The sequence below is a fragment of the Symsagittifera roscoffensis genome, chromosome 3 (assembly GCF_963678635.1).
Source record: "Symsagittifera roscoffensis chromosome 3, txSymRosc1.1, whole genome shotgun sequence".
Taxonomy (NCBI): domain Eukaryota; kingdom Metazoa; phylum Xenacoelomorpha; order Acoela; family Convolutidae; genus Symsagittifera; species Symsagittifera roscoffensis.
In genome coordinates, this window is record NC_087064.1 from 77,028,511 (window position 1) to 77,042,472 (window position 13,962).

Consider the following 13,962-nt stretch of genomic DNA (forward strand, 5'->3'; position numbering starts at 1 on the left):
TGAAACTCAGATCAATTATATCCAATTATATCTATAAATCGCTAAGCACCAACAAATTTTATAATCCATGAAATATGCAGCGGCTAGTTTACAGACATCCGTCGCGAGCTGTGTTTTCTTTTTTTTTGTTCTTGCTAACGACAACACTGTCAATTCGCACACCAAAATTGAGAACGAATCATCATAAACTTCGAAGACTGCTTGACTGAGCGCAGAACAACAAGACAGCACCAGCAAGTCAACAAGAGATCACAATTCATGCTCATCGTTTTCAAAAGGTAAAATTTCTCCACTTCCCAAACAAACTTCATCTTCATATAGAACGCAAAATTGACCCGGGGTCACTGCCCAACAACGCCCGTGAACTTTGACTTTAATTGTGAATTCCTCAGTATCTTCAAGGTCAAATGGGTTCAAACCATGCTCAATAGAAATGTCACAGTTAATTAGTGGCCAACCATGTTGCATTCTGCATTGACAGGTCATTACGACTTTCTTGCGTAACTCGTCTGGTAATTTTCCAGAAATCCAATGAAAATTCCGTAGTTTACATTCAGATCTCCACAAAAGCGGGTTCATTCGCCCTTTGACAACATACAAAATATTTTCAATAGAGTCTCGATTGTAGACGAAAAACTCTGTTCTGCATTTCTGAACATATTGCAAAAGCAACGATTGTCCGGATGTGTAGAACTGAACGCCTTCATGTTCGCCCATGAATTGACCTGTCTCAAAATCAACCACTTGACCTTTTCTGATGGGAATATAGTCCTTCAAAAACTCGTTGAATTTTCTCTCGCCGACAAAACACAACCCCATACTTTCTTTTTTCTCATTCACGAAACCCAAAGTGCTTTCACGCGCTATTTTCTTCACGTCTTTTTTCACTATATTCGCAAGTGGAAATAAAGTTTTCTGCAAAGCGTTCTGACTGACTTGACTCAGGAAAAACGTCTGGTCCTTGACTTTGTCTAATGGTATAGCTAATGTGGCAGCAGATTGGGATCCATTTAAGTTTACATCAGCGTAGTGTCCAGTTGCAATGAAATGATCGCATCCGAAGAAAAGGTCTATATAGTTCCGTAGTGATCCGAACTTGATGAACTTGTTACAGAGGATGTCTGGATTAGGAGTGAGTCCTGCTCTGTATTTTGATATCATCGTCGTAAACACATCGTTCCAGTAATCCTACCAACGAAATAAAACCTAACTGACTGTCAAAACAAACATAACAGTATAACCGAAACAACACATCAAGTCTGCAATCAGAAGAAAACAACGAGCACAAATAGAAGTTCATTGCCTTCAAAAATCGGAAAATCTAACCTTGTCAAAATTTTACACTTGCTCGCGATTTCATGCCAATACTAATCTTTTCCGGTCATTCAAACATAAAAGCATAACTTTTGCTCGGTACAGACTACTTCAAGACATGCTCAAAAATTGCCTTTTTCATTTAGGAAAGTACAGATAGAGTTGACCACATTACTGTCACCACAGACTACAGTGCTGATTTAAATTAACCGGACAAAACTCGTTAAACTTGAAACCCGTTTTTCTCAAATTGGGTTGAGTTTAGGAGAAAACTTATGAAGACAAAACTTGCTTAAAATTTTAGCAGAATTATTATGGTGTAATTTGTTTTGCGAAATTCGGGCCCAAAATTTTACCCCAAAAATGTGTCATTTTGGCTTTCCTTAGTTTATCAAAAATTACGCCGAAAATACCCAGTCGATCACAGCCATAATTATATCAAAGTGAGCCCCTTACGTAGCCCAAACCGTTTAAAAATTGTTTTTAAATAAAAAATTGGTATTTTATATAGTAAAAACGACCTTTTTTGTCTATCAAGCAAAAATAAATTAAATTATACAATGTTTTGGAGAATATACCTTTCTTAAAGTTTATTGGGCTACGTAAGGGGCTCACTTTGATATAATTATGACTGTGATCGAATGGGTACTTTTGGCGTAATTTTTAATTAACTAAGAAAAACCAAAATGACACATTTTTGGGGTAAAATTTTGGGCCCGAATTTCGCAAAACAAATTACACCATAATAATTCTGCTAAAACTTTAAGCAAGTTTTGTCTTCATAATTTTTCTCCTAAACTCAACCCAATTTGAGAAAAACGCGTTTTAAATTTCAAGTTTAACACGTTTTGTCCGGTTAATTTAAATCAGCACTGTACAGTGCTGATTTAAATTATCCGGACAAAACGAACAAAACTTGAATTTTCAAACGCGTTTTTCTCAAATTGGGTTAACATTAGACAAAAAGTGAAGAGAACAAAAGTTGCTTAGAATTTCACCAGAATTAATATGGTGCCATTTTTTTCAAAATTCTCAACAAAAAAATTTACCCCAAAAATTGGTCATTTTGGCTTTTTTCAATTAATCAAGAATTACGCGGAAACTACTTTGTTAATTGATAAAAAAATTATATCACAGGAAGCCTCTTACGCAGTTCAACAAAGTTTAAGAAGGATAAAATCTCCAAAAACTAGTATAAGAGAAAAAATTTTCACTTGATAGTCAATAAATGTGATTTTTACTATATAAAACCCAGAAACTCTGTTTAAAAATAAACTTTAAACAATTTGCGCAAATTTTTGGAGATTTAACCCTTCTTAAACTTTATTGAACTGCGTAAGAGGCTTCCTGTGATATAATTTTCTTATCAATTAACAAAGTAGTTTCCGCGTAATTCTTGATTAATTGAAAAAAGCCAAAATGACCAATTTTTGGGGTAAATTTTTTTGCTGAGAATTTTGAAAAAAAATGGCACCATATTAATTCTGGTGAAATTCTAAGCAACTTTTGTTCTCTTCACTTTTTGTCTAATATTAACCCAATTTGAGAAAAACGCGTTTGAAAATTCAAGTTATGTTCGTTTTGTCCGGATAATTTAAATCAGCACTGTAGTAGCGACTGTAATAAATATTGTAAAAATGTTTTTGTCGAGAAAAAGAATCGCTCTGACGGTTAACACCCGGATCGAAAGAAGTACTGGATTTTGAAAAATTAAAATTGTCAATAATGAGCTCAAACATGGTTACGAATGATAAATAAGGATAAAAAATACAGAAAGACAAAAATGGAATTGACCATTTTTCGACGGTTGCTTTGCAAATGGTTTTCACTGAATGGCTAAAAAATAGCCACCAGACTGTTGGAAATTATTTTCTGATTTGAAAAGTGTCGAAAAACGGATTCGAATCCCGAAAACTCAAATTTGAGCATGAACAACTTTAAGGACTTTTTCCTAAAAAAAAACGAACAATCAAGACCTAAATAATTGGATGATCATTTCGATCAGTAACACCTAATTAAGCATGTGATTTTTACTGACTCATATATGTCCGTATCATTTTAAATCTAATCACCCAAAAAAGAAAAAGAACTATAAAGAAGTTGTAAACACCAAAAAAGTAGTAAGCCTTAAGCTTAGCTGTGACTGTGCGCTGCCAATAAGCGCATAAAACTATATCAACCGCGCTTCATCTGAAAAACATCAAATCAAATGCCTTCAAGGCAAATTTTTTATACAACTTCTTCTAGCAAAAAGAATTAAGTCAAGGGTAAAAAGTTTTGAGGACAAAAATTGAGTGCAAAAAAAACTAAAACATAAAAAGCCTCAGCCAAACTTCTTTAGTTTTTTTTACCAAGAGCGTCAGAGTAAAGGAACCAACCAATATTAGAGGAATAGTTGCCAGACCTATTATAAGGTCAGGGAGCCACAATAACAAAAAAAATCGCTGGCACTGGCGGCACTGATAATGGCATTGATAAAAATGAATGCATGGCACTGATATTTTCCAAAAAAAAAGCTTTTTTCTTTTTTTTTGCCAGAACTTTTAGAAGAATAAAAAATAAGTTTAAGTTTAGAAAACTTTACCGACCTATCTTTTAGGTTTAACAATTTGATTTTCCGAGCTCTCCCGAAATTGAGGCTCATAGCCCGAAAGATCTACTCATAGCCTGAAAAAAATTACAGTTTAAATCTGCTTCTAATTTTAAGGATTTGGTGAAAAATACTGACCGCACTGACATCGTGGCGACCGTTACGGTAACAAAATCATGGTTAAACTTATGAAACATAGGATACACCTGAGTTCACTACATCGTATCTGCCAACGTGTCAAGTATAACAGCGCCTTGTTGAGCAGCAATAAGTTTAAAAGTTACTAGCGTTTAACGCACCTTCGGTGCTTCGAAATTTTTCAAGAACTCATGAAAAACCCCAATATTGGAAACAACATCTGCAAACTTCAAGTGCACTCTGACTGCACCCAATTACAGGGTTGGTAATTTCGAACTTTTAATTTTTTTAATTCCCATTTTAAAAGCGTCATCTCGAAAACTTAGTGGGCCAGAGGCCCACTAAGTGATTTTCAAAAAGTTTTTCTGAAAACTTTTCGAAAATCACAAAAATCATCATATCTCGAAAACTACAAGGATATGAGCAGTCATCTTTGGAGGCAAGATTCGCAATCTTTGAGAGTACTCTGACAAGACCCAACTACAGGGTTGGGAATTTCAGATTTTGTGAAAAAAAAATTAATATAAGTTTCGCATCATATCTCGAAAACTACAAAGATTTGAACAGTCATATTTGGAGGCAAGATTTTTAACTCCTTAGAGTACTCTGACAGCACCCAACTACAAGGCTGGGAATTTCAAATTTTGAGAAACAATTAATTAAAATTTTCTGAACATTTTTGAAAAAATCTCAAAAACTACAAGGATTTGAGCAGTCATATTTGGAGGCAATATTCGCAGTCTTTGAGAGTACTCTGATAGGACCACACTACAGGGTTGGGAATTTCAGATTTTGCGGGAAAAAAAACAAATATAAGTTTTCTGAAAACTTTTTGAAAAAATCACAAAAAACGTCATATCTCGAAAACTACAAGGATTTGAACAGTCATATTTGGAGGCAAGATTTGTAATCCTTGATAGTTTTCTGACAGTACCCAACTACAATTTTGGGAACTTGAAGTTTTGTAAATTATTTTTTTATTCAAAATTTCTGAAAATTTTTTAAAAAATCTCAAAAATCGTCTTATCTCTTTAACTAAAATGATTTGGGCATTCAAAATTGGAGGCCAAATTCGCAACTTCTAATTCGATTTTGGGCTGCTTAATTTAAACTTGGCAAAATAATCACTAAAATCAAATTGGAAAATCGGAAAAAAATTCTTAACCATAGCAATATACGGTATAGCTTAAACATGCAAAAATAATACGTTGAAAAAGCTCAAACATGGTGAGATAAAGAAGACCACGTTTAAATATATAATAGATGAACATGGATACCAAATACTGAAATAAACACAGAGGCGAAGCTGCGCTTCGCAAACACTTGCGAGAACACGACCAAAAAGCAGCTCTATCAAGTTAAATAAGAAAAAATAGAAATAAGCCTCAAGTAGCAAAAACTTGGCTACGTGTAGTTTTGGAATCTGCGACCTACTGCAATCACGAGGATTTGGGTCTCACGCACTATCCTCTCAGCCACTCAAGCTTAACAACCGACAAACACTAGTCACGAATATAGCAGCTACATATGCTAGCAAATTGCCAATGCGATTCAGCACCAAATACAAATCGACTGTTTTGCAATTAATATTTGGAATATAACAAACTGAAGGCATACACACTAACTTTGCATCTAACAAATCGGAAAGCATAAAACCACATTATGTATAAATTATTCATTTCAAAAAATTGCGAGATATATTGAGTTAGAAAATTTCCGATCTCGAGTTTTTATTTTTGTGATGTTGTTTGAAACAAATAGCTTTTTTCGGTTGATTTGATGAATTAAAAATGCATCAACTGAGTTAATTTATTACCATTCGAATGTCAAAATACATGCTATCAAAAAGCTGTAGCGGTGCCCCATCAATATTTGCGACTTAGGCTGGAAAAAGAAGGTTCGTACTAATATACTAGCTTCGCAAGTGTCATCATTTCGCCAAAATGAGCAGCAAAAATAGATCTAAAATGGCAAAAAGAGAGAACTCAAATTTAAAAAATAACAATTATTGGCACAAAAGCGAAACTGCAGTTCTCAAATGCAAAAACAAATACAAAAAAGGAGCTTTGAATGGCCAGAAATTGTAAAAAAATAAACTTCGAAAAAGAAAAATGATTTTCCGCCAACGTGGTTTGAGCCTACGACCAAAATGTTCAGTCTATTGTATTTCAAGTTGAACCACATGCGTTTCTTACCTTTCTCACACCAGACAAAAAGCGGATTAAACACAAGCTGATGACACACATGCACAGTACATAGATACTCTTACCGAGCACCAATTTATACGAATTAGGTTGCATAAAGTGGACTGACCGTATGAACAATGCTTGCAAGCTCTAACAACTTCTATGCGGTATAAAAAACTTGTAACAAAAAATCAAAAGTTGGTGTAATTGGATTCAATATTTAAAATTTCCACCAAAAGTCAAATAACTTAAACAAATCTATTCCCAGGAGTAAATGTAAAAGTAGAAAAGTACCATATTCCCTCAGATCGAATTAGAATCTAAGTTTTAAAAAAACTGGTTATTTTGTATATCTTCTTTATCTAATGCTAAACGAAGCTACAGAAATGGCACACCAAAATCCATAGTTAAGTAATAAAAACTATTTTGCATTGAATTTACAAAGACAGTGATCGACTAGCGTAGTGGTCTATAGAATTTACAATACATTCATCATTTGATGATGACAAAATGGACCTCGAGCTTCAAAACCGATCTAATGAACCGTCTGTCCTTAGACGTACGACTAAAAAACAAAATCTACTCGGAATTCTTTTGAGCGCCTTTTCGGCCATCGCAGTTGCTGTTTGCAGCGGAGCAATCCAAAAATCTCAAATTGGAGGTGACATGTCAACAGTAAGCACTGGATTTGTTGGAATTCTATCCGGAGCTGCTGTATATTCAGCCTGCGGGAAAAACGACCGACCGAAAACAGTGGAGCTTATCAAGATACTAGCAAACGGAATCATAAACGCCGGATTATATAACTATCTCTACTTGCTCTCACTTGATTACATAACTATGGGCGATTCTGCTGCTGTGAGCTATATTGTCATGTTTCTGACCAGTATCTTGCTCGAGGCTGTTATTTTGAAAATGGTACCACATTGGACAACATTGATCACCACGATTCTCGGAATTTCAGGTCTCGTATTTTTCTGTTTCAATGAAACATCATTCAAGCATGGTTTAGATGTTAATCACATCTTTGGTCTTTCTCTAACAGCGGTTTGTGGAATTTTTGGAGCTCTATTTTTCATACTTCTCCGAAATTGGCCCAAAATCGACAATTCATTAATTGTGTTATCTTTCTCTCTTGGATGTATAATTTGGCCGATTCCGACCATGGTTCATAAAGGAGTCAGCTTTAGTTGCATAACAACATCAATGAGACTTCTAGCTATTTTCGGGGGCTCCGTTTACGTCTTATACGCGTTCCTTATCATACCTGCTTCTAAATTGACAACTCCCTCCTTATCTGTTTTGATTCAAATGTCAAGCATTGCTTTGTGTTATCTTGTACAGATAGTTTGGGTTGGCAAGATGCCTGAGTTGTTTTCAATTATCGGCTCTATTTTGGTCTGTACAAGTATACTTTTGCAATCTATGACTACTCTAAAGACAGCTACAGCAGAAGATCAGCCGAGTGCGCAACACAAGGAATAAAGAAGCAAGGCAGTTGTATTTTTTATACGCTGGTGAACAAAAAGACTGAATTTAGTTAAAGAGAAATTGGATTTTGTTTTGATACTGAGTTATACGTGTTCAAGATACAAACAAACAATCAAAGACGTCTAATATAAAAATGAAGATCTTATAAAAACTTATTTTATAGCCAAGAAATTTCAAGAGCCGAATATGAATGAATTGAAAGAACCTTAACTGCAGAAGGAACTGGAAGCTTTAAATTATAGCCATTTTTATCGTATTATATAAAAATGTTGATTATGAAAATTCAAATATTGATTTTCGTATTCCTCTTCTACCCCAAAAAGCTTGTCAGCTTCTAAAAGAAGATACTCGTAGAGATAAAAACTGAATACATTAAAAAATATAAACAGAGAATAAACTTACTCCAACCAGTTTGAAAAAACTCAAACCTAAATTGGAAGGTTCTTCATAACTCTGAACAAAACTCAACTCAAACGACGAAAGGTTGGAAATTTCTTTTCCCTAGATGAAAAAGACTTAAAATGGGCTTCACCCATAACCTTTGTTTCTCTGATAAAATTAGAGTGTTATTTTTCGAGAATTTGAAGTTTTTTCAAATACAAAATTTTTCCGCCAAATTTTACGGCGTATCCGCTAATCACGGTGGCCTTTTCCAACCTGTTGCCTCGACAAACCCCTTAATTTCAGATTCGGCTATGTAGTTGCCAAAAAAAAAACAAAAAAATTCAAAAACAGACAAGAAATCAAAACATCGATTTTTAAGAGGGACGTAAACTCTTTGTATAATGATTTCTACAAAACGGTTATACTTGGGAGCTTCTCTTAACTCTTTTTTTGATTGAATCCAAAATCTCATATTCAAGAGGGTAGTTTTCGAGACAACTCAAGTTTAAAAAAACACGGATAAAAAATAGAAAAGTTGGCTTTTCTGAGACCAATGAAAATTTTGTCTAGGAAACTTGGGCGTAGAGGCTCATGCAGGGGAACTTACCACAATCCTTTTCTCCCCTTTGAACCCAAAATCTCAGATTAAGTATGGTAGTTTGCGAGCAAAGTCAAGAAAGGCGAAAACCGAAATCTCAGAATTGGGAGGGTATGTTTCGAGAAAAGTCAAACAGTTTCAAAAACCAGTCAAACAATCATATTTCGAGACGACATCTTTCTGTGTAAAAAGTATTGGCTTAACCACCAATTCAGGGGAGCTTCCCATAAGCTGTTCTCTCTAATAACTTTAAATCTCAGATTTTGGGGGACAATTTTTCAAGACAACTCGAAAAAAAAAGAAAAAAAACTGTCAAAAATCAGAACTTTGCTTTTTGAATTTTAAATTTGATAGAGCAATTTTTCAGAAAATGAAATAAATTTAAAAAAGATCAAAACTACTCACACTTAAATTTTCGAAGTCCGTAGAAAAAGAACAGCGAAATGAGCACACACACAGTGGTTCGCTGGTATTTCTATTGGTACTTGTTTTTTTTAAATCAGTCCAGAAGTTTTCGAGAAAAACATATTTCTGCAAAAAAGCGACAATTTTCCAAAGCGTCTAAAAATTTTAAACCTACAATTTCATAAACACAAAATTATCATATAGTAGTTTGCCACTAAATCAGCAAAATTAAAACAAGCTATTTCACAGAGAAGCAGCGCTTCGCACCACTTGCTATACATGACATAGCATAACAAATTAGCTACGATAAAAAAATTTCTACAATGTCGAGAAAAACTAGACCTACCAAAATTTTCAAACATTTATCTCAATTTGTCTTAAATAAGAAAAATGAGAGATAAATTTGCATCAAAACAAAAAAAGAAGCGGTAACAAAGCCAACAATTTTTGAGGGCACACCAAAAAACTTCACGCTCAACCAAAAATTTAAAAATACTTTCTCACTTTTTTTCCAAAAAAATACCCCCTCGAAAGAATCACACATAAAATAAATCTGTTTCTGTCAGCCAATGGCGCAATATGAGGCCACCAAGCCGATCAGGTATACGCGTAAAAACTTTTCAGCCCAGTCAACAATAAAGAAAAAAACAAAAAAAATGAAATTATTGCCACCCGGAAATTATTGCCAACCAGATTTGTTAAATTGAACCAAATTTTGTTTAAAAAATATAACGTACATTTGATACAAAGACCTGGTGAACTTAGTCTGCTGGTTGGTAGATTTGAGAAAATTCCGAATTGAAAACGCTTGCTAACCTAGAAGAAAGCTGAACGCTCAAAAAGAATCGGTCTACAAGAACTAAGCCAAAAAAATCAACAGACGGACAATAGTCAGAAAAAAAACAGAACATTTCCAGTTAGCAAAAAAACAGGTTCAGACTGGAATCGAAAACCCAGGCTTCGCCGCCTCAAGCAAGGGCGCTACAGCAAATGGAACGAAAACTAAATCTTCAAAAAGAAACGGTCTACGGGAAAAATAAAACAGACGCAAAGCTGCGCTTCGCAAACACCAGCGAGAATAAAGCAGCTTCATAAAAAAATTTGATATAGAAAAATTAGAAATCAGCCACGATTTAGTAGAACTTTTCTACGTACCGGATTCGAACCTGCGACCTGGGGATTTGGATAACCACGCCCAGTTCTCTCGGCTACAAACGCTTAACGATCGAAACACTAGTCATAAATCAAACAGCTACAGGCGCTCATAAATGGTCAATGCGATGCAGCAAAAGTGGCACAAAATACAATTGGGCACAATTTTGCATGTAAAAAATAGGACTATAACTTACTAAAGGCATTCACGCTAACTTTGCTTATAGTAAATTCGAAAGCATTAAGCCATATTATGTATAAAATATGCATTTCCGAAACTTGCGAGATATATTGAATTAGAAAAATACTGAATTCGAGTTTTTATGATTATGTTGTTTTAAACAAATAGCTAATTTCGGTCATTTGATGAATTAAAAACTAGCGTGTACCGCACCTCCGGTGCTTCGAATTTCCAACAACTCAAAAAAAACTATTCTTTGAGTGTACTCTGACAGCAGCCAGTTACTGGGTTCGCAATTTAAAAACTTTGAAAAATTTTTCATTCAAGTTTTTTATACAAATTTTGAAGAACCATAAAATTCTGTGAAGTTTTATAGAAGTTATTCGAAAAAATTAAGATGAACTAAGAAACGTCACATCTGGGAAAATGAAAGCAATTGAGCAGTCGCATTTGGACGCAAGATTTTCAACTCCTGAGAGTAACTTCAAATTTTGTAAAGTTTGTCATTCGATTTTTTAATTCAAATTTTGAAAAAACATAAAAATTTGTGACACTTTTTATATCTAAGTATATAATGTATTAAAAAACATCACATCTGGGAGTGTGAAGTCAATTGAGCAGTTGCATTTGGACTCAAGATTTGCAACTCCTGAGAGTACTCTTAGAGTACCCAACAACAACGTTGGGAAATTCAAATTTTGAGAAACTTCACCTTAAGTTTTGTAAAAAAGGTATTTTTTTTGAAAAACAGAAAAAATTAACATCTCGATAACTACCGAAAATTGAGCAATCTTTTTTGATGGCAATATTCGCAATCTTTGAAAGTACACAACTACAGGGTTGCGAATTTCATTTTTACAAATTATTTTGTAATTTAAGTTTTCTGAAATTTTCCAAAAAATCACAAAAAAAAATCGTAACTCTAAAACAAAATTGATTTGGACATTCTTAACTGGAGGCCAAAACTGCAACCCCTGAGATTACTCTGACAGTCCCCCAATTACAGGTTAGGAATTTCAAACATTCAAAAAAAAATTGATTTATTTTTCATGAAATTTTTTTTGAAAAAATCACAAAAAACGTCATATCTGGAAAACTGCAAGATTTTGAGCAGTCCCATTTGAAAGCAAAAATCGCAGTCCTATTGGGAATAAAAATTCGCAACTCCTGAGAGTACCCTGACAGAGCCTCACTACAGAGATGGTAATTTCAAGTTTTGTGAAATTTTTTATATCTAAGTTTGCTGAAAAATTTTGAAAAAATCCAAAAATCTCGAAAACTACAAGGATTTGAGCAGCCAAAATCAAAGGTGGGATTCGCAACCCCTGACACTACCCTCACAATATCCAACAACAGGATTCAGATCTTCAACTTATTGGAATTTTTTAAAATCTAACTTTTTGAAAATTTTTTGAAAGAATCATAAGAAACGTCATATCTCGAATACTACAAGGATTAGAGAACTGAGAATTGGAGGCAAGATTCGCGCTCCCTCAGAGTACACTGGGGGTTGGGAAACATGCAAACATAATACCTTGAAAAAGCCTAAACATGGCGAGATAGTGAAGCCCGCATTTTAATATATAATAGATAGATAATAGATAAAAGTTAAAAAACTAGGCGACGGGTAGACAGACATAATCAAATTAATTAAAAAAGCAGGTATACAGACAGACAGACAGACTTAATTTGGCCTCGAAAAAAAATACTGACAAATTAATGACCTTGCGAAAAACTACTTGAAAATTTTCTTAAGCATTGCAATATATGCTATAGCTTAAACATGGGAGATAGCTGTCACTCGCATTTAAATATAGTATAGATAGATAGATATAGATTAGCAACTGCGATGACTTAATAAAAATCGAATGTGAAAGTACAAGTTATCATAAAAGCCGTAAAGGTGCCACCAACAGTGACAACAATATTTGCGACTTAGGTTAGAAAAAAAATAGTCGTGCTATTCAACTACGCTACTCAAGTTCGCTACTGTAAGCAGAAGGAAGATTGCAAAAAAATCCCGGCCGGATTCGAACCACAGGCCTTTGCCACCTCAAGCAAGTGTATTACTTCTTCGCCAGACGGTTGTTAAAATTGAATTTATAATAGAGCCAGTAAAACGTGTTGTTTACGGAAAAAATTCTAGTACCCGGTTGCAACACCCTTGCTAATCGCAAGGATAAAATGCTATTTAATATATAGAAAGAAAGATATAGTAAAGTGAACACTTTTAATGAACCTTTATATTTGCGACTTTGGTTGAAAAAAACTGGACATCGTAGTATGACATTACGCTCCGCATGCGTAGTGAGCAACAACTCGTGGGAATATTTCTTTTATAACAGCTCAAGCAAGTAAGCGGACCATAGCTTCTTTGCTCATTCTTTAGAGAAAAAACACCAGTAGGAGGTTGAATTAAACTCACTTGTTTACCTTTGAAAAGTCTGCAATGTGTAGAGGCACAGACAGTCTATCACATACTTGGCGAGCGAATGTCTCATCCTTGTCGGACTGAAACAACAGTATTTTCTTTATATTCACATGACATTAAAGTTCAGACTTTCAAGTTTTGGGGGAACTTTAATCCGTTAACTGCTGTCCGTTACACCGCACCTTCTCAGAAACTTTTTGTTGTTCAGTTTCAATTTGACCAATTTATGGACAAAACACTTTTCTAGCTCTGATAAATTAAAAAATATGAAAACATTTTAAAATAAAAGCAGAATAATTTTTAGCCACAAATCATTTCGGTTTTCGAAGCAACCAATCATATATACGCAATTGACAGGATGACTGAACAAATGCGAGACATCTTAAACAACCAAGGGATGTGTCCCAGGTTTCATTGATCTTAAGACACATTTTCATACGGCTGACCATAGTCGGTTTATATGCCAGATTAAACATTATGGCTATCGGGGTGACATTTTAATATTGGTAAAAAAATTACTGAATTAATAAGTTAGCTTTTCAGACAGAATTTGTCTTCAGATCGCCCAAACACTCAAACTTACATTTTAAAACGGTCCAAAACTGAATGGCTGCTATTTCTAAACTTTGTAGAACTTCACATCTACATACCGTGCATTTAGAGGTAGTGTCCAACTCCTCTCTGGCATCCCAATTCCTCATGAACAGCGCACTCCTCACTTCGAACTCTTTCGACCTCTTCAGTCTCAAGAGAGACACTGCACTGTCCACTCCGCCAGACACTGCACAGATCACAGGACGTCTTCGATTCGCCATCTTTTCACACTTTTCAATAAAGGAACCCCATCTGAGACATTACAAAAATCAGTAAATATCTGAAAAATTTCCAAATAGTTAACATCTGTAATTTGGATATAATATAAGTGTTCGTTATAGTTTTTTTTTCTGATCATGTGATACTCCTTCAATTCTGTGATATTCGGGAACTCGAAACATTTATTGTCCGTCCAGAGCATTATCTTTCTACATTCTTCAGGTTTTTTCTTTTCATGCAACTAACGCCGTTCATCGTTGAGAAGAAAGGACCAATATT

At 34.5% G+C, this 13,962-nt stretch overlaps 2 protein-coding genes across 2 annotated transcripts in view; both read right to left on the reverse strand.

Moving 5' to 3' along the window:
* Positions 1 to 13,962, reverse strand: part of LOC134842856 (ethanolamine kinase 2-like) — a 262,324-nt gene that overhangs the window by 114,572 nt on the left and 133,790 nt on the right. The gene's annotated exons all lie outside the window — the stretch shown is intronic.
* On the reverse strand, positions 12 to 13,737 carry LOC134841992 (tRNA-specific 2-thiouridylase MnmA-like). Its single transcript, XM_063858122.1, has 3 exons — positions 13,521 to 13,737; positions 12,873 to 12,950; positions 12 to 1,188 (listed from the first exon to the last, which is right to left on the reverse strand). Exons 1-3 carry the CDS (start codon positions 13,683 to 13,685, stop codon positions 250 to 252), a joined length of 1,182 nt encoding a protein of 393 aa, XP_063714192.1. The 5' UTR covers positions 13,686 to 13,737; the 3' UTR covers positions 12 to 249.